This window comes from Mycteria americana, chromosome 6 (genome assembly GCF_035582795.1).
Source record: "Mycteria americana isolate JAX WOST 10 ecotype Jacksonville Zoo and Gardens chromosome 6, USCA_MyAme_1.0, whole genome shotgun sequence".
Classification (NCBI taxonomy): domain Eukaryota; kingdom Metazoa; phylum Chordata; class Aves; order Ciconiiformes; family Ciconiidae; genus Mycteria; species Mycteria americana.
The window spans coordinates 22,296,113-22,323,410 of NC_134370.1; the positions used below are offsets into that span (position 1 = coordinate 22,296,113).

General features: G+C 44.6%; 1 protein-coding gene across 5 annotated transcripts in view; it reads left to right on the forward strand.

The window, feature by feature from the left end:
- Positions 1-27,298, forward strand: part of MARCHF8 (membrane associated ring-CH-type finger 8) — a 103,213-nt gene that overhangs the window by 5,059 nt on the left and 70,856 nt on the right. For all 5 annotated transcript variants that reach the window (XM_075504983.1, XM_075504979.1, XM_075504980.1 and 2 more), the window contains one exon: positions 19,542-19,720. In XM_075504983.1, coding sequence (XP_075361098.1) covers positions 19,625-19,720 — 96 coding nt within the window. In that variant the 5' untranslated portion in view covers positions 19,542-19,624. The remainder of the gene's footprint in view (positions 1-19,541; positions 19,721-27,298) is intronic.

Sequence of the window (27,298 nt, forward strand, 5' to 3'; positions counted from 1 at the left end):
GTAGTAACTGAACAGGAAGCAACAGACGCGCTGTGTGCAGCCTGCCTTATAGCACCCATTAAATACTGAGGAAGTATCCGGTCACGCCTTGCTACCGTAAGCGCTTCTCTTGGCAGCGGGGCTGAACCTGGCCTTTACCTTCCTGGCAGAGGGAAGGTGGTGGCATGGGGATTATTAGTGGGAACTCCTCCTCTCCCAATTATTGCAGGGCTTACAAAAGGGATGCCTTTGTTAAATTTCATTCATAACGACCTCTTAAGGCATGTTTTGGTGGAAGAGCCCCCTTTGAAACCCAAGGGGGCTGTAGCAAGACAAAGAGCCTTCTCTGCCTATTTATATTTGCTTTCACTGTCACTGGCTCCTCATGTCATCCAGGACAGAGGATTAATCTCTCTGATCCCTCTATTTCTAGTTGTAAAAGTGCAGTGTGCTATTGAGGGTGATTCACTACGAGGCCAATCTTTGTTATAATCTCTTGTAACTACGAACACATCAGTCAGAAGAGGAAGTCTAATAGAAAAATGTGGCATATTTCTGTGTGTGTATTTTTTATTTTTATGTGTGTATATATATATTTATGGGAAGATGGATTGAAATACAGGGAGTGATGCAATACAGGGTTCTGCCATGCTTTCATAACATGGGCCACATTAGAGCAAGAAATTCTTGCAAATGCCTCCTCTTGCCTTATCTGAGTGTGGTTTTTGTCCCCTTCTTGCCTGTTTCCCATGGCCTCCTTCAGCAAACCACTCTTAAGGGACTTGCACTTAACAGCATGATGAACTCCACTACAATAGATAGAAAGTGAAAGTTGGCAGTGGCTTTTCTGTTCTTAATAAGCCTAGTGAAATCTGACATACCAGACCAATGTGTAGAGCACTAGGTAATAGTTTACTGTAGGTGATGACAGAGAGGAAAATACACATGGGAGCAGCCTGGCTCTTCCTGAAGTTAACAGTAGGCTTTGGTTTTTCCTTCCTTTCTGTTGAATGAAGTGAGTTTCTCTTGTAGTTCTGCACCCAAAATGTTGTCCATTTAAATGTGATTATTGTCATCGTAGCTTTCAGGGTCATTTTCATCTAGAGCTTGCCTGCCAAATCTGAACTGGAAGTGCCAGCACTAGAAAGGACAGTTGTCAGTGTTTTCCTCTGGCACAATCTGTGACCATTTACATTGAAGCTGCTTCTATAAAACGTGTGCATCTGTGTGTGTATACTGCGTGCATACAATATATAAAAAGTAGACTGAAGACTTGCAGAGGAGCTGCTGCTCTTTGACATTGCAAATGATCTCTAGATGAGAGGGTTTTCTTGTACCAAATAGCGTAAATGCATGCTGAACTAAATGCTGTCTTCTTGCAAAAAGGAAAAAAAAAATCTGCTTAGCTCTAAAGAGAAGAGGAAGTTCACTTGCAGCTAAAGGTTTGTTGTGAGAGACAGGAAATCTGAGTCTTGTTCCTGCTTCTGGCCTCTATTTTCTGGTTTAAGCTACTTCATCTATGCGTACCTTAGTTTCCTGCAACTCAGTTGTCATCTGTATCATGTTTTTTGTAAGGTTCTTGGATTTTTTTAAAAAATATTTTTTTAGCATGCTTTCCAAGGGGAAGTGGGCTTATGCAATCACACTGCAAGTAACTTTTGAACCTGTTGGCTAAATGTCAAATATTTGCTGGAACTGTAGACGTCACAGGAAGAAGGGAATGTAAATTGCAATGTCACAACCTAGAGCTGCAGCCTCACCCTGCGCTGAAGCCTGTGGAGATAGCACTTTTTTAGACACAAGGTAGTTCACGTGGGTGAGTGGCCCTTATGAAGCCTGCAACCACAGGATATACCAAAGTGTAGGATATCAGACTGTGCTAATCTTTCTGCCCATGGGATGGCCTTCTTCCATTGCAAGGCCTTCTGAGAGCCTAGGGAAAAAGGTTAAGTATTGTTACTAAATTAGAGCTGGCACGGTGCAGCAGACTCTTCACAAAATTCATGTTTGATAACGTAAGGGGGTGGAGGGAGGAGAGATTCCCTTGTAAAATTACAGGAGTCTTGTCAGGCTGGCTTGATCTTGGGAGTTAACAAAAAGAAGTAGCACGTTTGATTAAAAGATGGAAGGGGATTTTAACTTTGCCCTTGGCATAACAAAGCAGAAACCAATAAAAATGACATCAAATTTCAGCCTTCTAAATGCATCAGTGTTCTTATGCAGTGTGTTAACACTGTAGCCTTGAAATATCTCGTTGCTTTTGGGCATGAAAACTCTATATATTGCCTTTTAGCAGTTCCTTTGCATGAGACGTGTATTTTGTTTCTGTGATTCTCGTGACAGCGATGTTCAGCTATTTTGTACCCTTCGTCCTAGGGTCAAACCTGAGAGGGGGGGATAACTTCTGACTGAGACCATTAGAGTTAAGTCTTTCAAATGTTGCAGAAATATTCACCAAGTTGCTTTCATCACAAAATTGCAAGGCTTGAAAGGTCTCTGTGTTGTTCTGTACAAGCTGCTACATGCTTTGGCAGGTGTGTGAGAAAGAGTCCTGCTCTGGTACACCTGCAGAGCTCTGCAGCTCCCAAGGCCTTTTAGAAATGAGATTCTTCTTATGTGCCTTCCTGGGAGCGTAGGAAAACTGCGCTGTGATGTTTTCCAGGCAAATCACTGAGAAGGTGGGTTTCGGAACTCTGTTGTATTTTCCAAATGGCAAGAGGTTCGAAATTATTTTCTTTGACCTTTCCTGATCCATCCAATTACCTTCTTAAAAGAAATGTGTGGCTTTGTTTCTAGCGAGGCAATGTGCAAGTGATAGACTAGAACTGCAGCTTCAAAGGTGTGTATTCAAAGCAGCAGGAGATGGCCCTGCCGGAGCCCTGTGCCTCATACCAGGGTTGTCTAAGTGCTCTTTGCTTTTTACCCCTGCTCCGTAAGGCTGCGTCTGAGATGCACGTAGTGAAGTGTGGAAGCATCTCCTCTACATACCTACATGCCAAATGCAGTGGGGTAAGTCCGATGCGTGCTTTGTAGTCTTTTGGTGGTTTTCTTCTTCTGAGGATCAGTCTCCCATGGTCAGCATTTGGTGTTTTGGGGACCCTGAGGCACTTGTATCTGCACCAGGCCTAGGCTTTTATTCACTAGTGGTGTTGATACCAGCTTCTCTAACCACAAGGCAAGGATCCCAGCTCAGTTGCTGTTGAACACGTTTGATTCAAGATAAGATTTCTGACTCACTTTCCTTCGTTAGTGATACCCTGGCAAGAAGCAAGCATAGCACTGTGTGGTCCAGCTGCCTGAGAGCAAGGAAGCTGAGTCAGGATCAGTTCCTTATACAGAAAGGGAATTAGATACATCATGCATTTTATTCCTGGCTGTGATCTTCCATTGTGTCTGTTAGACATTTGTTATGGTTGTTTGCTTTCTCTGTGTACTTGAGCTCTACTTGTCAGCTGGGACACGCGTTCAGTCTGTCTTACCCGTGTTTGAATGCCTACTGGGAGGTTTTTCAGTAGGCGTGTTCTCAGTGTGCAGTGCTACAGGTGCTTTGCACAGGCTTGGTAGGGCTGTGCTGCCCTGCGGGCGTCCTGCTGGTTAGGCTGCTGCTTGGCTGCCTTCAAGTCCTCTATAGCTGCTGTATTCAGGCTCTCCGTTTTGTAAGACCTGCGTGGGTTTGGCTTAGCTTGTCTTTACTGGCCGTGCCTTGTGCAGGGGTTGTGGGAGGAAGCTGCAGGGGTGGTTCTGCTCCAGGGTGGATGCTCAGCTCAGGGAAGGTATGTTTGCCAGTTGCATCTTGGTGCTTTGGTATTATCTCCCTTTCCACATGACCCCACAAAGCATCTACTCATCCCTTGTCACACAGTTTGCATTGCTGCTTCTGTGAATAAGGGAGGAGGAACTCAGAGAGCTGATGATCCAACCTCTGACTGGCCTCCTTTGAGCTGTATCCTGTGTGGCTCATGGACAGGTCTCCATGGTTGATGTAATCTAACTAATGCATATGAGAGACATCTGAGCCAGGAACAGGGAATTTAATAAGATGATGAAACTGTCGGGTTTCAAGTCTGAAAGTAATTCTTGTCAGCAGGGGGTGGGAGTGGAAAGCAGCTTGACTGTACACAGCACATCCCACCGAGGCCACTTAGCATGGACATACTGCAGCACAGACCTGCTTTTCTGAGATGCTGTTTATCCTCAGTCTCCAGCAACCCCTGTGAATCAAGGAGAGTTGGCAAGTTTCTGAGCTGAGCCTTTCTTCCGTGGGCCTTTTCTTCTTCCTTTATCGGAATGTGCCAAAAAAAAAGAAGAAAATCACTGGCAGGCTAAGTCATGCTTTAACCTGGTGAGCAATATAACAGCGCAGTACGCTGTTGCTGGGCCTTCCACGACCCCTTCTATAAAAGGTGGCACTCCAACATGACAGCTGTCAGAGAGATGGGTTACTTGAGCTTGTAAGTGTCTTCACCACTGGTGTGTGAAGGCAGCTGTGCCTTTCCAGACCTCTTCATCTCCCCTTGCCATTCTTTCTAGGCTTTGAGCGAGAAACCTGAAGGTCTTAAGAAGTCTCTTCTCGGCTGTATGGTAGCTGCTTCTCTTTCCTTTCTTCCCTGCAAAGATGACTGATAGATTATGGCTTTTGAAGAGATACTAAATGTTGCATTGGAAGTTGGTGTGTAAAATGTAGTCTTAGAAAAAGCAGTGACTAATTTACAACTGACTGCAGCTCCAGCTCAATCAGACGATTGCTAAAAATAATCCACCTTCTAATTCCACAGTTGATCTCTAATTAGAAAAGTATTCTCATTCATAACCTGCAGATAGGACAAGATCAGAGACTGAAGTGGTATCTCTGTTTTGCCAGTCGGGAAAGTCTGGGCAGAAACAGTGTTTGGGAAGGGAATTTCGGGGGGAGACCAGGTGCTGTAAGGGTGATGGACTGACTTTGCACTGGATTCATGCTGAGTCTTTGCCCCAGCTAAATGCTGTAGGGTGCAGTTTTGCCACCAGTGTCGTCTTTGCAGGCAGAGAAGACGCCCTTCTCGGTGGGCATCTTCTTCCTAGAGAATTTTTTTTTTCTTTTAAAAAAACACACCCACCCCAAAAACCCCAATCCATGACCACAGAAATGAACGTTTATGTGTGTTATGTTGTTGTTTCCTGCTTGAAGCTGTTGGGTGGCATTGGTTGAGCATTGTAAGATAGCTGCCTGGCTTTGCTACAGAAGCAGCACAAGAAGGAAGAGGGAGCTTTTTCAGCTGATATATTTAACATTTCCTAGGATTGGGGTCTGAATACTTTTCAGCCTCTTTTTGGTTTCGTTTCTGTTAGATGGTTACTGTCCTCTGTAATGGGGTAGTGAGAGATCAGCTGGCCTTGCTGAGCTGTGAAACTTCTGTTAACTCTGCAGGAAACATAGCTGATGTGAGATTGTACCAAATTACTTCTTTGAGAGAGGACGGTAACGGGAGCTTTTGCCATCGCCAGGTAATACCATTCACTGAATAGGACACGTCCCTGTAAAACAAGAAGTGTAACTGCCTCCAGGACCAAGGCTTTATGCCTCATTCGGAGAGAGCACAGCTAACGGAGAAGGACTGTGTCAGGCACGAGGTCACTTGTGACACAGAGGGGACCATGCCCGTTCCTAAGCGCAGTGCTGCTTCCTCTAGCAGCCAGAGCCTGAAGGGAATGATTGGGTCCTCCAAGGAGAAAGCAGCAGTGTTTTGGTCACTTGTGGACTCCTGTCACTTCAAAAATAGCAGAATTCATATCCTTCATCTTTAAATACTTTATGACCGTCTTGATGCTGCTGTACAGCCCATGTGCGGGAGCCTGTGCCAAAGATGGGACTGTCTCTGGAGTGGAACATGCCAACTGTTTTAAGTGAGCAGAAAACTGAGGAGATTTTGTCTTGATTTTCTAACATCTGTTGCATTTGGAATAGGGAGTAGTTTTCTTTTTTCAATTAAAAACATAAATCTTGCATTTGCCATTTAGAAATGGTTAATAAAGAAATATGTCCTTATCTCTCCATTAGCCTAATTCAGCAGACATCCAAATTATTTGTCTGTAGTAATTTTTTTATCTACTCTTTCAAAGAGCCCTGAATATTACTGTAATTGTAACGAGAGAAGGAAACCACGTGGTCAGCAGGTATGGGTCCTGGAAAACAGGAAGGGAGTAGGGTGGGGTCGGGTGGGTTTATCTCACTGTAGCTCTGAATGTAGTCGATGCGAAATTCAGCCTTCAAAACTGAACCTGTTGATGTGGCCTCAACAGGTTCAATGCTCCCCTCTTTCCAACAATACGTTTTCCTCCAGGACTGATGAGATTTTTAGCTTTAAAAAAAAAAAAAAAAAGTTTTTCTTCTTGCCTTCAGTTTCAACAGATACTTGATAGAAACTGCTGTTCCCTCCAGGTTTTGTCTTCATGAATGTTTCCTATTTTACAATAGTGCTCGTGCACCAGAATTGCATGGGCCTTATTTAGCACACTTGGCTCATCTCTCTGGCTCCTGTCTAAACTAACTTAAAGCAAAGAGCATCTGTTAAGGGAGAAGACAGAAAAGCCACTTCTAAATGTGATTGGGTTGAAAAATGTGACATGTCAATTGGTATCAGTGATGTGGCCATGATCCTGAGTTTTATTTTAAGCCTTTCCCTGTTTGGACAACTTCCCATATCAACTTCTTTTGCTTGCCCTGTGGATATGCAACAGCATCCCAGAATCCATTCCACCGTATTGCCCCAGCTATCTCCAGCTTCCTTCTCAACCATCTTTCGTCTGACAGCACATCACTCTCTAATGGCCTGGGCTTCTCCTCACCCTTACTAGACACGTGAAGACCGCTTGAAGCATCTGTTGGAGGAAAGACTAGAAGTCATTTAAGCAGTAGGGCAACAGAGCACTGCAAGTCAGCCCCTTCTCCAGCAGCAAGAAACAGACCTGTGCAATTCTCAGGGTTTCTCATGAATAGGCACAATTTTTCTGTACCTGGATACTTCACTCTGCCTTAGCAGCCTTCTGCAGCTGGCTGCGGTTGACTGGCAATGAGCAGCTAGTGGATGACAGACGGACTTCAGAAATGCTGCTTTAGTTCTGGTGATAGAAAGCTGTGATGGATTTGATTAAAGAGGATTGTATACAGATCTTGCAAGTGCATAGGAATGGATTGGTGAAGTTTTGTGCTGTTTCTCTAAACTTCTCATAAAATCTCTAAACGTCTAAATATTTATAGAAATGAAGGGACTAATACCGGATGGGACAGAAAGGGTCAACACTTGATTACTGAACTGAGAAGGAGGACAACGGGTGAGGGTGCAACTGCTGGACGCTGGTTTCTTGTCCGTGTAAGAAGCCAGCGATTTAAAGGAATCCACAGTTGTGTATTCGTCTCATGATTGCATCCAGTGCCTATGTGAGGTACGGTGGGGATGAATGGCCCTTTATAGACCGTGGTAAGGCATGCCTTGTCTGTGGGGGTCAGTAATGCCAGTCCCTTCTTTTCGGATGGCACAGAGCACTGTTGTGGGGGGAGGACAGGCAGAACCGACATACGCGTGCCGGCACGCTTGGGTGAAATAACACCCTAATGAAGGGAAACTGTTTGTGCTGATGCTTCTCCGCTGCCCGTGCGTGTTGGTGTCAGCGCTGGCGTGGGGAGCTGGGATGAGGGAAGCCAGGCTGTTTGTCAGCCCTCTGAAATCGGTTGCCTGGCCTTTAAACTACACCAGGGACACTTGCGATAAGAAGAGCACATGCGGCCTTTTGAACTGCGCAACATATCCCATGATAAGGTTGCAGCTGGAAGAGGCCGTCTTGGTCTGGCACTAGGGGGAAATTAATTCTATTCACAGACCTGAACTCTGTCTATAGGCTCTATACAGCTTTACTTTTTAATGATAATGCTGTGACACAGAGGTTCTTAAACTCTTCATAGCATAATTTTCATGTTGAAATTGATGAGAAATACCATGTTTGTCTGGCTAGCAACTGTCTCAAATCAAGATCTGGCAATTTTTGGTGAGGATGCAGGTGTGAAACTGAAGGAGTGACTCAGATGTGTACTGCTCTTCTTGCTTGTCTTACTGTAGCACTTCAGTCTGTGCTCTTGGTTGTTCCAGGTACCGTACATTGCCATGGTAAGGAACAATACCACCCCCACAGAAGCTATCTGTGTGGCTGAAACAGCCTGGAGGGAGGAAGTGGAAGTACTGTTATCCTTCCATTGCACAAAAGTGACTAAAATGAAGAACTTATATGATTTATCTACCTGAACCACAGCCAGCAAGCACACCTCTGTATTGGTGATATTTGAAATAAAGTTAAAGATGGGCATTTATGTCTTTGGGGCTGGGGACCCCCCCCCCCCAGCTGGTTATTCTGCCTGGAGCACAAGTTCTCATGCAGCTGGCAGTACTGGTCCTTCCCGTGTTGCCCTCTGGAGAGGGGGGGGTTCTTGTTGGACATTGGCAAATGTATAGAGAAGGCACCAGCATGGAAAAAGATGGAAACAAAACCCCATAAAGTAGACACGCTATGCCTCAGTATACTTCCTAATAAAAAGCTCTCACTGAAATCTGTTATACTTTAATGACTCATATTTTCCTGTATTTAGAACGTATTTACAATTAAAAACTTTTAACTTCAGGGGATAGCAAATGACTTCTCGTAGCTAGTTTTGCATCAGAAGTTCAGGTTGCTTTAAAATGTGGGAAATTACGGTTGAAAACATAACTTACTGATGTCATGCACGTTTGTGGAAGAATTGGGTACAGGATGCTTGGTACATTGCCCTTTTTACTCTATGCTTGAACTTTTGAAAATGCTGGGCTAGGGCTCTCGGCATCATGCAAGTCCCTAAAGAATGTGGTTTATAGCTATTTCCTCAGAAAGAGTTTAAAGGTTTGTCATAATGATCCAGAAATCTAGATTTTATTACGACTTCCAGAGCAAAGATATGTTATAACTTAAACCTGTAAGTAAAGTTACCTGGCATTAACTCCTAAATCATTCAAAAGAAATGCATTCTTATGTGCACCACTTTGGAAATTTCTTATTCACCCAGAGACAAAGAAGGAATGATTTCATACTTCTTCAAAACAGAGTCATTTAGTCTATAGTATATTCTTTTTACTCTGGTTTAAGAGGAATGTTTTGCCTGGTAGCAGTTAAACAATGGTGAAGAATGTTGCTTAGGCTCCTCTTGTTCATAAATAGCTTTTACAACTTTTAGCCTCTGATGTAATGGAAAATAAGTGATGTAGCACAGGATTTTTCTAAAAATGCATCATTGTTATCTGTGTACAATACAGAATGTGAGCAATGTCCTCACTGAACAATGATGAGATTGTTTTGTTTCATCACTATCTTGTGTTGTAAATATTTACACTGTTTGAGAAACACAGGCTTTCATTGTCTTCAGTGTAAATTTATGCATTTGTTTTTAATAGTATTTATTAATTTTAAAGATAAAAACACAGAGCAATTTTTCGCTAGATTTCAGAACTGATTTGGAGTTTCGTGAACCCCAAAAGGATTATAGTGGAGAATGGGAAGTGATCATAAATTATCCATAGGTGTTACGTTATATCATGTGGACTTGTGTACTAGACTAGAAATTTGTCTGCAAAATATGTTGGTGCAGATTTCTCTCACTGGTCTATACATGTATTAGTATGTCCCTCTTTCCATTTGATTATAACCTTCATTAACATTTGCTTTTAAAAACCATCGATCATCATATGGAGTGCTTTGCCAAATCATTATGATCAGGTGGGCGTTTTTCTCAACAGGTTTACTCTTATTCTGGATATCTGGGGTGTTACCTTGTCCTTGACATCACTTGCTGTCTTTCCCTGGCATGGGTTTTGTGGGTTTTGGCTTTTGCCCATGAATAGCAGGGAGGGGAGTGTTTTTTGTAGCCAATGGATGTACTGTGGACCCTTCTGTGCTGACTGGAGGGTGATCTACGGTTGCAGGGGACCATCCGCAGCAATCTTAGTGGGCCGTTCCCAAAGCTATATTCGCAGTAATCTGACCTTTTTTATTTTCCTTTAATTTAAGAATTTCAAATTGTATGAAACCTCACCACTGCTCTCTCTAACCATTTCTGTAGGTTAGTAAGGCAAAGATGCGTTGACTACTGTTTCACCAGTGTGCACACTGTGGTGGAATCCATGTAGGTTACTGCTGTGCAATGCTTTTGGACACGTAATGAAGAAGGAAAAACAGCTTTTCTCAAAAACTGTAGCAATAGGCGTGGTACTGTTGCATGTTGTTGTCTGACAATGCAGATTATAAAGAAGCAAGTCATTATCCATATCTTCAAGAAAAATTGCATTTGAGCCATGTGATTAACGCGGCCTAATTTTTGCTCTGCAGGGTGGTGGCTTCAGTGCCAAATTGGAGGGAAGGATGCCTCTTCTGGAGGGGGGCATTAATTTCTCAGGAAGCCAGTCTCTACTCATTGTGGGAGTTGATGGGATCACGGCTAAGAGTGATAACAAGGCAAGTCCCCCACGTGCCGTGATATTGCATCCTGCTTGCAGCGCAGCTGGAAAGAGTCACAGCTTGCAGTGTGATTCACGTGCTAGACCTGCTCTGTTCAGAAGGTGTGCTTAATGTGAAGGGGTGAGGTGAAATGGCGATTAGCTAGGTGAAAGAATGAGCGGCACCCCCTTATGCAGATGGATTTGGAAATTCAGTGGAGCAGGTAGAGCAACTTGCTGGCTGAGAAAGCAGCAGCCCTGGCTGTTGGCCTCTCCCAGGCCCTCACCGTTAGGGCGTCCCAGTGTAGAGAATGAAACTTATGCTTTACCTCTGTTTCTTTTTGCTTGTGGTAGCTAGAGACTGTCCCAGGGATTATTGCTGACGTTATTACGGACTGTTTCGTCAAAAAATATACAGGGGGAGTACTTAAAAATGTGCATTAGCTAGCAGACAACTGATGTAGTTACAGGAGTTTTGCCTCTGTAGCAGGAGCTTACTGCCCGTGCCCGTGTGGAGAGTGCCTGGCGCTTTGTTCTGTCCGCAGGGCATCAGGAATGATCGCTGATGCTTCTGATGCAGGTAAGTTGCTATTAGTAGCATAAGCGGACAAAAGCAATTTCTTTTTCCTCAAGGGACTGTAATGACTGTATTATTTTGTTATTGGAACAGAGGGAAATGACATTTGTTTTCTTCTGAATGCTACCAAGCTAGTTCATAATTGCACTTAGTAGCTGATCTGATTTGAAGGGAACAGGTTTTAAGGAATCTGTTTTTCAGAGGTGCAGATCCTCCTCAACTTCCACTGAAATCAAGGGAGAGGTTGCTAAGAGCTCTGGGACCATTATTTATTGATGCTGTAGGTTACAACTAGACAAGCAAGCTGTTGTTATGTTTGTAAAAACAATCATATTCTTATTTTGAGAGGAGTCAGCCAGAGCTGGCAGATATCTCTATTTCTCTATGCATTGTGTGTAGTCTCCAGCTATGTATTCCTGTATATTGAGAAGCTTTCAAAGGGAACATGGGGAACATGTAGAAGGATCTCTTGTCCCCTTCCTAAGTATTTCTTTTGATTTCAACTATATAATAACATGGCTTTTTTTTTTTAATTATTAGAAGAAAAATATTTTTAAGTCTTGAAGCTGATTATTTTTAGGACACTAGCAGGTGGAGGAAAGGGGGAACTGAGATAATAAAGTGAGAAGTTGCAGCTGAGCTAGTAAACAATGCAAGATAGATGGGCAGAGGCATAGCTGTAAATAGCAGTAATCCAGAATTGTATCTGTCTGGTCTGAGTGCAAGGGTTCTTTTTACTTCTAACATTATACTAGCCCTGAAATGTGAAAGGTACTGCAGGGAAAGAAGTGTTAGTTTCTCTCCCTTAAGCTTCCTTGATTAGATTTGTTTGTCAAGTTAACAAATGCATGTGAAGTGCATGAGCCTTGATAACATCTCCTAAATAATGCTGTTAACAAAGTACTGATTAAGCTACAGTAAAACAAAATGAAATGCAGATGCAGGATCCTTCTTTTGAAAATGCACATCTGTCAGCTCTAGAAAAGGATTATGTAAGCTACGTTAGTAGGGGAGGAGTCTGGACAAGCTCAAAATAAAATAAATAAAAGCTTCCAACTGGAGCCAACACAAGCTAATAGGATTGGAAATATTTGCAAATATGGAAAATGTAGCGTACAGAAAGGAGGCATAAGCCGTATCCAGCTGAAATGCCAGGGTAAGTAAGCAAAGTTAAGATGCAGACAGGAATTTGCTGAGGTCACTGGTTGAGTGCTTCTGTTAGCCTCACGATCGCTAGCCCTTGTTCTTGTGGGGGACTTCAACCTGCCAGATGTCTGCTGGAAATACAATACAGCAGAGAGGAAACAGTCCAGGAGGTTCCTGGAGCGTGTGGCAGATAACTTCCTGACGCAGCTGGTGAGTGAGCCAACGAGGGAAGGTGCCCCGCTGGACCTCTTGTTCACCAACAGAGAAGGACTGGTGAGTGATGTGATGGTTGGAGGCTGTCTTGGGCAGAGCGATCATGAAATGATAGAGTTTTTGATACGTGGAGAAGCGGCGAGGGGGGTCGGCAAAACTGCCACCTTAGACTTCCGGAGGGCGGACTTCAGCCTGTTTAGGAGACTGGTCGACAGAGTCCCCTGGGAGGCAGCTCTTATGGGCAAAGGGGTCCAGGAAGGCTGGACATTCTTTAAGGAGGAAGTCCTAAAGGCACAAGAGCGGGCTGTCCCCAGGTGCCGAAAGACGAGCCGGCGGGGAAGAAGACCGGCCTGGCTGACTAGAGAGCTCTGGCTCGAACTCAGGAAAAAGAGGAGAGTCTACGACCTCTGGAAGAAGGGGCGGGCAACTCAGGAGGACTACAGGGGTGTAGCGAGGCTGTGCAGGGAGAAAACTAGAAGGGCCAAAGCTGAGCTAGAGCTCAGTCTGGCTGCTGCTATAAAAGACAACAAAAAATACTTCTTCAAATACATTAGCAGCAAAAGGAGAGCTAAGGAGAATCTCCAGCCCCTAGTAGATGTGGGAGGAAACACAGTGACCAAGGATGAGGAAAAGGCTGAGGTACTTAATGCCTTCTTTGCCTCAGTCTTTATTAGCAGGGCCGAATGTTCTATGGGTACCCAGCCCCTGGAGTTGGAAGATAGGGATGGGGACCAGACTGGAGCCCCCATTATCCAGGGGGAAATGGTGAGTGACCTGCTGCACCACTTAGACACTCACAAGTCTATGGGGCCTGATGAGATCCACCCGAGAGTGTTGAAGGAGCTGGCAGATGTGCTCACCAAGCCCCTTTCCATCATTTACCAGCAGTCCTGGCTAACTGGGGAAGTCCCTGCTGACTGGAGATTAGCGAATGTGACACCCATCTTCAAGAAGGGCCGGAAGGAGGACCCGGGGAACTACAGGCCTGTCAGCCTGACCTCGGTGCCGGGGAAGCTGATGGAGCAGATCATCCTGAGTGCTATCACACGGCATGTAGAGGATAACCAGGGGATCAGGCCCAGCCAGCATGGGTTCAGGAAAGGCAGGTCCTGCTTGACCAACCTGATCTCCTTCTATGATAAGGTGACCCGCCTAGTGGATGAGGGGAAGTCTGTGGATGTTGTCTATCTAGACTTCAGTAAAGCCTTTGACACGGTTTCCCACGGCATTCTCCTGGAGAAACTGGCTGCTCATGGCTTGGACGGGTGTACTCTTCGCTGGGTAAAGAACTGGCTGGACGGCCGGGCCCAGAGAGTGGTGGTGAATGGAGTTTACTCCGGTTGGCGGCCGGTCACAAGCGGTGTTCCCCAGGGCTCGGTGTTGGGGCCAGTTCTGTTTAACATCTTTATCAATGATCTGGACGAAGGGATCGAGTGCACTCTCAGTAAGTTTGCAGACGACACCAAGTTGTGTGGGAGTGTTGATCTGCTGGAGGGTAGGCAGGCTCTGCAGAGGGACCTGGACAGGCTGGATCGATGGGCTGGGGTGAATTGTATGAGGTTTAACAAGGCCAAGTGCAAGGTCCTGCACTTGGGCCACAGCAACCCCATGCAACGCTACAGGCTTGGGGAAGAGTGGCTGGAAAGCTGCCTGGCAGAGAAGGACCTGGGGGTGTTGGTTGACAGCCGCCTGAATATGAGCCAGCAGTGTGCCCAGGCGGCCAAGAAGGCCAATGGCATCCTGGCCTGTATCAAAAATAGCGTGGCCAGCAGGACTAGGGAAGTGATTGTGCCCCTGTACTCGGCACTGGTGAGGCCGCACCTCGAATACTGTGTTCAGTTTTGGGCCCCCCACTACAAGAGGGATATTGAGGTACTGGAGCGCGTACAGAGAAGGGCAACGAAGCTGGTGAAGGGTCTGGAGCAGAAGTCTTATGAGGAGCGGCTGAGGGAGCTGGGACTGTTTAGCCTGGAGAAAAGGAGGCTGAGGGGAGACCTCATCGCTCTCTACAACTACCTGAAAGGAGGTTGTAGAGAGGTGGGGGTCGGTCTCTTCTCCCAGGTAACAAGTGATAGGACAAGAGGAAATGGCCTCAAGTTGCGCCAGGGGAGGTTTAGACTGGATATTAGGAAATTTTTCTTCACCGAGAGGGTTATCAAGCATTGGAACAGGCTGCCCAGGGAAGTGGTTGAGTCGCCATCCCTGGAGGTATTTAAAGGACGTTTGGATGAGGTACTTAGAGACATGGTGTAGTGATGGTTTTTGGCAGTGTTAGGTTTATGGTTGGACTCGATGATCTTAAAGGTCTTTTCCAACCTATATGATTCTGTGATTCTGTGATTCTGTGATTCTGTTACCTTCAGAACAACAACAAAAACAAAAAACCCCAAACCAAAGGATTTTTATGTTTATGGGGCTTTAAGACTTCACATCAAGACCTCCAGCAGGAAAACAGATTCCAAATCTGCATTAATAGATTATTTCAAGTCTCACTAGGAGAAAGTAAGCCAGCTGATAAAGACATTATACCATCTTGCAGCAGTCAGAAGTTTCTTCAGAGGGTTTCCATTCCTGTTGGGGTTGGTCAGGTTTTGTGCTGCGGAGGGGAAGTTTCAGAAGACCAGAGTTCACAGCAGCGATCCACAAAGGCTGGGGCAGCGCTTCCCAGCCTGCAGCTGGTAGGTGCCCTGAAGTCCACAAACCGCGTCCATTCCGTGGCAGGATTGTCGCGGCAATGCACAGTGCTGCGGTGTCTGGATTATCTGGACAGCAGGGATCTGTTGCGTTGTTTTTAACCTGCCCGCCCCCCCACGGATTATCAGACCGTTGACCGATGTGATACAGCTCGCTGTCATTGATGGGGGCTAGGGGAGTTGAAGAAAAGTGTGAGAAGCCTTGGGGAGGCAGGAATGACTCAGAGGTGAAATTCCTTCCAATTCCCTTCTCACAGCGACTATCATCTTGCTTATACCACAGGTTACAAGGTTTATCTTTCATGCACGCAAAAGACAGATTCTTTTGTAATTCAGAATGCCTATTGTACTTTAAATAGGAAAACAACTGTGATATTTGTATGCTATTATTTTTTTTTTTCCCTCTCCTGTGAGTAATGCAAAGCATGTGTACACACCTACATACATCCTCAGGGTGCATTTCTTTTGTAAGGCGTGTGTACATCTGCAGCCAGTGCCACTACAGCTCCAGACTTCTGCTGAAGTTCTCCAGTATATGCTGTGTAGCAAGGGAATATGGTAGACTTTCTGAAGTGTAAATGACCTCGCAAAATCTGCAGTTCATACTGCATGTTTTTAGATTCCGGCAGATAACCAAACCACAGACAGGAAACCATGATTTGTGCTTACTTGCCCCAATCTAGCTGGGAATTCTTGGCAAAGGGCCATTTAGCCTTTATTTTGGCATGTGTAATGGGCAGAGAAGCTGCAGTGGGTGACAGGGGAGGGACGACAGAACAGTTTCCTCCACTTGGGTTCTTCTAATGGCACATCTCATTCTAACAGTCCAGCAAGTCACAGGCTGTTAGGCTCATCTCATGCTGATTTATGTTCTTGTTTTGTCGGTGGGGAAACAGAGGTCCTGGTGGGGTGGGTGATGTAAGTGGGGTTTCAAATGGTCTCCCAGCTGCTTCTGCTATAGTGAGGGTACCTGTTGTTGTCGGTTTTCCCATCTCATGTACTTAATGCTGATAACCCAGGGGAACCTAATTTTCTGCTTCTGTTGCTGTCAGGAGACATACTGCTCAGGGGAATGCCCCAGCTACCAGGCCTGCGTCACATGCATGTCTGTCCTTCCTTTTTTTCTTCTTAACTACCTTCAGAGACAGTTTGTCTCATTTCCTCCTGCAGCTTCATGGTCCTCATGTTTTTCTGAAGGAAACCTCCTTGGGCAAGAACAGTAATCTGTATTTGTGGCTTATTGGCTGTTGGCAGCATCAGTAAAGAAACCTGTAAAGGGGCCAGCTATGAAAACAGGCTTAACTTTATTATTGTTTGCTGAATGCCCAAACTCTAAGAGGTTTTCTTAAGTATTTTCTTCCAGTGAAGAATATGTGAACAGCTATGGGGGCAGGAGGAGAACAGGATCCCTCCTTCACAGGCAGATGACCGCCCTGCCTATGGGACCTGGCTGGTGCATGTGCCCTCTCCCTGTCCTGCCATCCCATGATTACTTCAGCTTTCCAGGCAAAAAGGAGCTGGAAAGTCCTTCTTCCATGAACAGTACAGCATCTACACCGGTGGTCATGGGACTTCCCTTGCATGTGAGGTTTATGAACCGAATCCCGCACAAGGAAGGAGGAAGCTGCGCCCTTATCTGCCACCCTCTGGGTGAGTGTACTCAGCTGTTGGGTGGGGGTGCTGTTAGCAAGGAGGATCCCTTACTTCGTGTGAGGGATGGCCTGAACATCTAACTGGAATCCTGAAGACAAGGGAGTATCTAGGAGCAGTCCCCTTGCCTTAGCATTTCTTCCCTGGGGGCCTTTTTGGCAGGCCCCCAGTTTGATGTGCTTGAAGCATGGATCCCTCTTCGCAGGTGCCCAACTCCTCACCCCTGGATCAGGGAGCACGTGGTGTTAATTTAGCTCTGGACAACATCCTGTGGAGCTTGTCATAACTTGCTTTGTGTTGAGGTGGCATTGCTTTTCTGGCATCCTTGTCTGTTTGCACTTGGTACTGCAGATGGTCCGTTGACTTGTGTAACTTTATCCTTTAATTAGCACTGTGGCATTAACATGCTTCAGGTTGATACAGACGGCTTTGAGTGTGCGCGTTGTTAGGGACCTTCCAGATTGGGGATGCTACAGTGTGGCATCTGCGTTAAGTTTAGAGCTTTTTCTAAGCCACTCTTGAACAAAGGCAGGCTTTATTAGAGCATCTGCCACGCTTCTTTACCAGAGGAGGGCTGTTTCACATCATCTTTGAATACCTAATTGGATTATATCTGCTGGTTGAGCTCTTTCAAAGAATGCTAGCACACGCTATCCTCGAAGTATCTGCAGAAAAACTGGTTGGACTTGTTTGTCATAATCAGAGGGGTTTAACTATGTTTTCTAATAATTTTCCTTGTTCTCTTTATAGTAATAACATGTCCTTGCCTGCAAGCCCAGAACCCTTCTTGGGCAACACTCAGCGTGGAGTCCATCTCCTTCCCCTTGGCTCAGCTGTCGCTGGCAGTAGCACAGAACATATTACCTGGCATATTTTCATTGGAGCTTAACGTTCTCTGGATTTCATTTCCTTATGTTTTCTTGGGAAAATACCATCCCTTCCTGCTTTGTTTATTGTAGTTTGATATTCCTGTCTCAGCCCACACTTATATCTCCTCTGGCTTGGCTCCTTCCTTTAGAGGATGAAGCTAAACAGGTGTGTGGAAGACCCGGGGAGGTTCTGTGTTTTCTCTTTGTGCTTTAAGCTGAGATTCAATAGTGCTGGTAAGTCCGATGTTTCCCTCTGTCCTCCAATAAGGAAGTGTCCTTGTGTTGCTTGTTTATGCATATAGCTGTGTCTTGTTTTTGAAATCAGTGACGCCTAGAAGTTATGGAGGCATTGCCTTCAAAGCTTTCATGCATGCTTTATGATGCGCCATCTTGGCATCTATGGAAGTAATATAAATCCTGACCACGTGTCAATAACGCTTCTGAATTTGGCTGAGCACTCTAATGGGCAGATAGCATCATCCAGCAAATGGAGTGTGTGATTGCGAAGCAGCAGGCGTTGCCTGCATTTTTGTTTTTGCTCGTGACTTGCTCTATGATCTTTGATAACTCTTTCTCCCTGAGTGGAAAGAGGATACTGAACTATCATTCCCTGTATGAAGTGCCTTGGGATATGTAATTAAATTTTTTTTGCCATTTAATCAAAAGCAGTCGAAAGATTTGGTCCTGTTTTCATTTTACACAACTGCACTACTCCTGTGGAGTCTAATGGAAATAGAACCAGATCGGCATCTTTCGCAGAATCAAAACCCTAGGAAGCTTTGGCCTACCTTTAAAACTTCCAATTAATTAAATATTCAATTAAAAGATGTGTGCAATATAAGTTAGGGGTATGCACGAAGTGCTAGGCTATACTACTTCCAAATTGTTAAGCAACATAATATATAGGCCATCTACTGTTCTCTGGTTTCTGCTGTCACAGATTCAAAAACAAACAAACAAAAAGTTGATATGTTATGGAAACAGAAGAACAGTGCATCATCCAGTTGCCCTATTTAGTATAGTCCCTGCTGTGTTAATTCCCCTCTAATCCTTTCTTTAAACACAATTGATTGTGTCTCATTTGTGGCAGGTTAGGTTCCAAATAAACACTCCATGATCCTACATGTTTCAAAAAGCTTTTTATTTAATGTAACTTCACTAATCTAATAAAAGGTATGGCTAATTATGCCTGCCTTTCAGATTAGCGTTGCCAATTTTGGCTAATTTATGTCTATCACTGTCTTTCCTGTGTGTAATGCTTCCCTGTTGTATTACTAAAAGAAGGATAAAGTGCGTGGAGTCCAGTGGATTCCCAATTCCTAGCAAGGGATTTTGATTATATTATTCTCTAATAGCCTTAAGAAAGGAAGAGCTCACATGATTGCATCTTCCTATTGCCAGCTGGTACATGTTTATATGAATGACAGGAGCCAAATGCAGGCTACTGACTGTTTTTAACCAAAGCTATGGCATTCAGCCTGATTGAGGACGATGCCTGAGGCAGTTTGATCCAGGGTGCTGGGGTTGGCAGTTTAGGACACTACGTGCACAAGCTTTGCTCTCTGCACCTCCAGGTAGCACGTCCCCGCTGCTCAGCTTGGAGAGCTGCTCTTCCTCCTCCTCCCTATCCACGCAGTCTCGGGCGTGATCCCTGCCCTCTGGCTCTGCTCTCGGACCACTTTCAGAACTGGTTGATGATTTATTTATTCATTCATTTGCATAAGTTGTGCTCTGACCTGTCTAGTTCTAGCTCTTTAAAACTCCAGTGTCTTTTCTCACCCAGCCAGTGCACCAGCCTCTCTCTTGTTCAGAATCCAGAGAGAAAATAAGAAGTGCGCCTTGGTCCAATTGGTGGCTTAGCTTTGGTTTAGAAATAATTGCATTTCAAACTACTTTAACATCATCTAATATTTTTATTTTTTAGGTACAAGGCCTGACAATGGCACCGAATGAGCGCTGCCTTCAAGCCTCCTTCCTGTAAATGATAGGACCAAACAAGGCGGTGTGATGAACATGCCACTGCATCAAATCTCTGTCATTCCAGCTCAGGATGTTACCTCTTCCAGAGTCTCCAGGAGCAAGACCAAAGAAAAAGAGGAACAGGTACTGTCAGATAAAAGTTATCTGAGTATAAAATGATAGGGGTTATCAAATCAGACCTGATTCTGTTCCAAAGCCCCAACTCCTTGCATGACTGCTGCTTTTAGTGAAGATGAATGTTACCAAAGTAACTCTTTATTCTCGTATTTGCTATTTTAAAGCAGCTGGCTGCAAAATTCCAGAAATTGTTGTTGAGTAACTTCTGCAAAATGCAAGCTATGACCTTCTATTTTGCATAAGAATTCAAGGCAGATAGGGATTTTGGATGATGGCTCTAGTACTGTTGTCACAGAAGCTGGTACAGGTGTATTTTACCTTTCTAAAAGAAAAATAGTATGGGGTGTGAAACCTTATATGCAGCCATGCATCCTGTTTTCCTTTGCTCTTGGCAACATCTAGTATCCATGTTGTCGTTCGTATTGACTGGAATATCACAAGGAAGGAAATATACACCCATACGTACACTTACTGTGCTGTTTTCTGGAGATATGATTTGTGTTCTTAACTTGGGAGCATGTGTGTGAATGGAATCATTTTGAGGTCTTGTTGTGGTGCTAATGAGAAATGGAATGCAAAAATATCTGAAGCATCTAATGATTGTAAGTGTAATAGAATCTAATTAATAGGCTACTTAATAATTTTTAATAGCATACTGTGTCTAGTCTTCATGTGTCAGCCTTATTTACCCCTGGACTGTGTCTCTGATCAAACCCAAAGACCTCAGTGTGCATCGTGCGTTAGCGTACGCTGTACTGCATTGAATATTACATTATCTGTCAATTCCACAGAAACCTCTTTGTGGTTTTTTAGCTTTGCACTAATATAATATCAGGTCAAGAGAACATTCACATTATAGTACAGCTGCAGGGCTTGTTTTGTGTCCTGCTCACCAGTAGTTAATTCTGAGGAGATCGAGAGTGATACTGATTACAGATAGGACATAGCTAAGTATAGAGGACTAGAAAGGCACTGTCATGTTACAGAAAGGGATTCACTTAGACTGACTTTGGGTAGGATAAAAGAAGCTGCTTCTGATGTGTTAGGATCATCTGCCCTGACTACCCTTCTCACCTGTCAGCAGTCCAAATCGCACCGACCAAAGTCACAGTGAGTCAGTAAAAATAAATTCTCCCATTGTTGTTTTTTGGCATCTTCTCCTTAGTAACATCTTAAAATGGATTCTAGCCCTTCAGATTCTTAAACCAGTAATTAATGAGGCTGGCACGCTGCTGCTTTTGGTTGCCAGGACTAGGCAAGAAGTTGTCTTCCCAGGTGAGGTGCTCTAAATCGGTGAAGCACCTTGTCTCAGGAGCCCGCTGGAGTCTCTCACTTCCCACCTGTCTCACGTAGTTGCCATCTGGGCAGCTCTCTAGGCAAGAGGGCTCCACCGTTCTTCCCTGCGGTCCCCTCCCATACAGAAACTCTGTGCTGAGAGTGAGTGACACAGCCCCTCTGCCAAATGCAGGGCAGTGCTGTGAATTGACTACCCTCCCCTGGGGTGACAGGGATTAGAAGGCCGACCAGATCAAAACAACTTGTGGTAACTCTGACCGTGCAGTGAGCCCAGAAGTGGGAGTCCCAAGTCTCCTCCTATAAACCTGTTCTTCATTTCTGACACAGCGACTTCAGTGGTAACAAGTCTCCCCTGTGTTTCCTTCATGATAACTAGTTGAAGTGTTGATTATCGTTTCCCTTGCCAGGCTGCTATTGTACTTCCATGCCTTGGGACATTTGCAACAGAACAGAATGTTTATTTAAACACGTGCAATATTGCAGAGGAAATAATGGGGACTGGGACTATGCAAGCAATAAATTAGGCTAACCTGGAAACACTTCATGTTTCCCAAGCCTTGTCCTTCCTGTCTCCATAAGCATATTCATTCATCCCCTAAGTGTCCTGCGTTCTGCCAAAACCACAGCTGGAGCAGCTAGAGTGCCGGGTGAACTGCCTGCCGTCCTTGATGCGCAGCTGTACCGACGCTGCGGCTACTCCTGCGCACGTGAGCCCCAGCCTGGCCCCTGGGCGCTCCTCCCCGCTCCTGCAGACTGCGTTGCTTCTGGTGTTAACCTTTAGTGCTGGATCTAACGAATGAGCTGGAGGGCAGTCAAGTTGTTAATGGGCTGACTTTGACCAATCCAGTTAAATTTTCGTATTGCATCAGTTAGGACATTCAAGGCTACTTGCTAGTCAGAGTCCCTGTCAACCCTTGGGTGCAATCAGGACCCGTTGGCCATGACTGTGAGTTTTGCTTATATTTAAAGTATACAGTAAAGGGGAGATGGGGTGCAAGAGAAAGAAATTGTAGATTATCGCTGCCTTATTTTTAATTGCTTCAAAATACCTGTTTCCTGTTTGAGGTAGAAACCACTGCAAGATAAAGAGCAGCATGCGGAGCGAGCATGATCCTGTGTTGAGCAAATCTGCTGAGCAGTTGTAGATTATTTTTGTGCCCTAGGTAACGTCTGCTGTACAAGAGGAGGACACTAGGTAAAACTGAGAAAGGAGGCATTTGCATTTCAGTTTTGTAACTTCAGTGCAAAGTCAGTGAAACTTCAGTACTTTCATATTTCAGTTGTGTAACTTTCCATTACGCAACACAGCTCGCAGTTATTTCTTCATGTTCTGGATGGCCTAGGTACAGTTCCCATGGATTTCTGCAAACACGTGGAACAGTTTTTCCAGAGCAAGTGCAACATTTCACAGTTCGATTCAAGTGCCGTGATTTTCTCACCTTACCTTTACTATCTAATAGAAACAGTCCTTACCTTTTCTGTGTAGGAACAGTAAGCACCTCAAACAAATGTGTACGCTGTGGTCTTAAAATGTTTTGAGTTGTACAAAGACACTTGTCAGTCTGAACAAAATCAAACAAACCCCAAACCACAATCAAAACCAGTGTTACTACTTCAGAGATAAATATGTAGGTTTGCTTTGTAATACCAAGCTGTGTTCTTAGACCAAGTGCATTGCCAGGTGTGTGCTTTGTAGGTTGAGCAGACTCACGTACATATCTCCCATTTATTACCAAGCTCTGGTGAAAGCCAAGGTGAATAAGGTAGAGTGTCAGCTAGCAGATGAAATTTTGGCTTGCTTTTGTTCTTGCTATTTCAAACGAGACCTTTGGCTTGTCTGTACCTACGTCCTGCATCGTAAGAAGTCTTTCACAGGAAAGGCTCAAGAAGCACAGCGGCGGAAAATGAAGTACCAGCGTGCCTAGAGAGGGAACTTTGCCAGTCTGTGAAAAATCAGTGTTTGTCATATTCCCCAGAAGGAAGATGCTTTATATCCTGTTCTCTTATCTTTTGTGATTATGGATGCGTTTAATTATCCACATTTGTAGTAGAGGTGCAGAGGAAAAATTCTGAAGCTGAACGGTTCAGATCTCTTACTATTTCTTCTCTTTCATGCTTCTGGTCAAGATGTAGCTGTTGTATTTCAGGTTAAGGCTTGACTGGTTTTAGTAATAGTTTTTCTTGCTACAAGAGCAGGTTTTCTGGGCTAATGATTTGTGACTAACAGTGAAGAACAGCAAGAAATCCTTACCACCTTTATCATTGCAATCCAGTTGCTCAAATTGGGTGATCTATAGTCCCTAGGTATGCCTCATGGCAGATTAATGTGTAGGTTCAATACCTGTGGAAGTCTGGGGCAAAAATCCTACTGAATTTGAAGCAGTGGTAAAAGGCAAAGCTCCTGCCTACCATTTCTGGTTTAAGTCCTCAGTGATAAGTATAACTAGCAGAGCCTGGTAGATTCAGATTCAGGTTAGTGTAATTTTCAAGATTTGAAATAGCTGAAAACTGTGGTTAACAGGAATCTTTCATGAAACTTTGTCCATTTCCCCAGTAAAAATGAGGAAGGTCATAAAGGGATTATTACTCTTGCATTTAACTCAGATGAACTGTTAGCTTTAAGGGCTATTAATAACCATCATTAGCTTCTTACTTATCCTTCACTAGGAATAGCTTCATACTTACCTGATTTAAGGGAGAATCACTCTATTGTTTGGAGATGCCAGAACCCCCCAGCCCCTGTTTGGTGGGTAACACACTGGCAGCGATGTTTCCTAATGTATCCAAAAGCTCTCAGGATTTGGACTGGAAATGCGGAACCGATGCTGGCATGGGGTTGAGGTGTTGCTCTGGTTTTGTTTTGTTACAGCATTGCCTATTTGAAGGCTTTGTGCCTCACTTGCTGAAGCAGACTGATGTCTACCACAAGTTCTTAGAAATGTTACTGCAGTGAGCGAAGCTTCCTGAGCAATAGCTTTTACACTGCTCTTCTAAAAATGTGCGAGTAACTTCAGAACCGTGGCCTCATGTGCTATGATCTCTGCAGATCTCGTAAGCGGATCAGGGATGGACGGGATCAGTGTTTGAGTGAGAGATCATAAGATGTTGGTACAGTCGTTTTGGGTGTGCAGTACTCTTTCTTCTCAATGGCCTGGACCTGGAAGCAATACTGAAGTTGTCATCAAAGATCATATAGCATTTATCACAGAAGCAGATGAATGTTCTAGTCAAATTTAAACTTGCTAATTCCACTTGATCAACCGAAACTCTCTTCTGTCCTCTGCTCTAGAGGAACTACCTTCTTGTCTTCCAAGTGCTGTGTAGTATTACTGGCTGCTGTGTGCTCAGCAGAGATGCTATGATCATCTCAAACATCTCCAGGTGCTTCTCAAAGCTGTCATCTTGGAGATGCTGTAACTACCTAATTTGTCTGGATGAAATTATGGTGAGAGAAGTACATTGTGCTGCATCTTGCTAAATTTATTCTGCCTTCTTAATGATCTCTTGCATCCTATAACAGGAAAGGCACTATGGCCTATTGATTCAAATAAACCATGTCCTACTGGAAAAGCAGGACTTACTTGAAGAAAAAAAAATTCCTGCATTTGCAGGAATTTTTAGTCATAGATCAGCAGCGCAATATAAAGGTGCATGCTTTACGTTGTTGAATCCAGTGTGACACTTTGAGAGCTATTATATTGTTTTTAAGGTACAGAAGCATTCTGTGACCTTTTTCATTCACTTTTTGGACTTTGAGCTGTGAATGTGGGCTCTGACTGGCTGAACTTGATCCAAATACTCAGGCATTTGTAGGGCTGTGTGGGTGTGTTTGGTTTTGCTTGCCCACTGAACCAAATCATTCATTAAGCAGCCAGGCTGCAAATCCTTTGAGAATTTCACCCCTTATTATTTTTATACTGAGATTTGTGTGTTTATGTGTAGCTGTGTAGTATAGTAACACTGTGCCTGGCATTCTTCCTTTATTAAATTGGCTTTGCACAGGAACTGGTTAACCACTGGAGAATTTTTGTCTGAGTATCCTTTAACTCTTCCATGGGAAGCAGAATATGTCCCTTGCTGTACTGCTTATAGGCTTAGCCTCAAAGTGGGAATTGCAAAGTCCTTTCCTGACAATTCAAACCTTGGCTTTTACTTAGCGTGTTTTTCAATGGATCATAAAGCGTTTCTCAGAAAAAGATGTCACACTCCCCACTTTTTAAAAAGTAGCAATTAGACAGTTTTTTGACAGAGCAGACAACCTGTGACAGAAGCACCCCTGAAGAGCTGCAGTGAAAATGCTTTCGTTTCTGCAGTCTGGGAGCAGGCAGGAATATTTCCAGATGAGTGAGACGGTTGTAACATCCTTCTGAATTGTATCCCTGCAGCGATGCTGTCGTGCTGAGCGCGTGGTATTTCCATGGCTGATTTCTATGCTAAAACAGACATTGTAGTACATGTCTGTGTAGGAGCAGGTACCTGAATGTACTCTCACTCCAATTACCTTTAGCAGGTAAACAGTCTAGTGTGGAGTACTAAGCAAACAGGAAAATTGCTTGAGAAACTGCTTCACACCAAATGGCTCTCTTTTCTCCATGGGTGCACTTGTGCACTCTTGAACACCACCCTGCTTGTGATCTCTCCTTTTGGTTATTAGGAGAGTCATCCTTGTGCTTGTCAAGACGACTTAACTGTTGCTTGCATCGAACCCTTCCTGGGCATAGCACCTTGCAGTTGCTGTCGGGTGCCCCTGCGAACGTGCTCTCACGGGGCATTGCCTGTTTCTTTACTCCTACAAATGTCTTGGCATCTAGTGGTGGTGTGAATGCCTGAGGTGCTCCTTCTGCCTTTGCCTGCCTGCCTTCTCCCCATGGGCAGTTGCCAATGTTCCCGCCACTTGCCAGCTTCAGGGCTTTCTTCTTCTCTCCCATGTGTTCCTGGCAAGAGCACCACTAACTTCCCCTTCTGTGTGGTACCTGGAGACCTGGCAAGAAGCACACAGAGTGCAGCCAGGCCTGGATTAAAACAGTGGAATTTGGGATTTAATTTGTTTGTTTCTTACTGCCCTGCTGGATGGTGCTGGGCAAGCCCCTTGGGTGCCTGCACTACCATTCCTCCCATCTGTCAAAGAGGGCTAGCACTGCCGACTAGTCTTGCGAAGGGATTCAGGTCTACGGATAAAAGCTGTGTAGCTGGAAGTGTTTGCCACTAGATCCTTTGAGATGACTGCTTTGCCAGAGTCCCGCTCTGCAGCCAGTTCTGCTGAGCTGGCCCAAAGCTCAGCTGCAGAACGTGGTGGGCATGGGGTGTGTGGAGAGCGGAGGAGTCTTCCTCCTGCAGGTAGGCATCGCTTGGTCTCGGTCGCCGTGATCGTGCAAAATGCTGTGACCTTCCCAAATTCTGCTCTTTTTGTGTTTGTGTGCAGGGTAGGAAGCTGGTCCTCTCAAGCCCTGCTCTTGGGAGCTGGAGCATGCTGCTTCCCGGCAAACCCCTGGTGAAGGGGAGAGAGAGGAGGCAGGAAGCAGAGGGAGGGAGGAGGGAGCTGCTCCCTCTCCAGCAGTCCTAACAAAAAAAAAGTCAGACCACGCCGTTTGATTCTGCATTGTGTTTGTCTTGGAGTGTGTACAGCATGTGTGTGTGAGGAGAGGAGCAGATGCCTTTTGTAATTCATCTCCACTCAGAAGCCAAACTGTGGGAAGTGGTTTCTGAAAGGGATTTGAAGGAGGAGAAAACCCTTTCTTTTAAAAATTCAGTAACCGTTACAAAAACTAACAGCAGTTGATACAGCAGCAGAGGTTTTTTTATGTAGTGATGCTTCAGAGAAAAAACTTCGGAATTTTTGAGTTTTGCTGTTTGCTTGTAATCAGACTCATTTATATATGATCTCTGTTTTGATTTTTGTCCGCTTATTGCATGTGAACTCCTTGCTTTGGTGTCTCAAGACCAGAAACTTGTAGTTAATTATTATGATCTGTAGCTGTTGCATTAACCTGAATCCTTAAACCACCTCTCTGATATTAACACAATCTCTGTCTAGCTTTCACTAGCAGCTCACTTGAACAAGCTGAGCATCATTCTTAGAAAAATATGATTTCATAAAAGAAGTGCTGGTGTTTAATTATGTGATAGCCAAGTATGTTTTGGTGGTGGTGTTTGGCGGGTCTGTTGATGTTTCTGGTGTATGTTAATGTGCAACAGCTTTCCATAAAGGGAGCCCTGGATCTGAGCTCATGATCTTAGAGTTATATTTTTTTCTTCCCTGGCAAAAGCATGCTTGCTTGTTTACTTTCT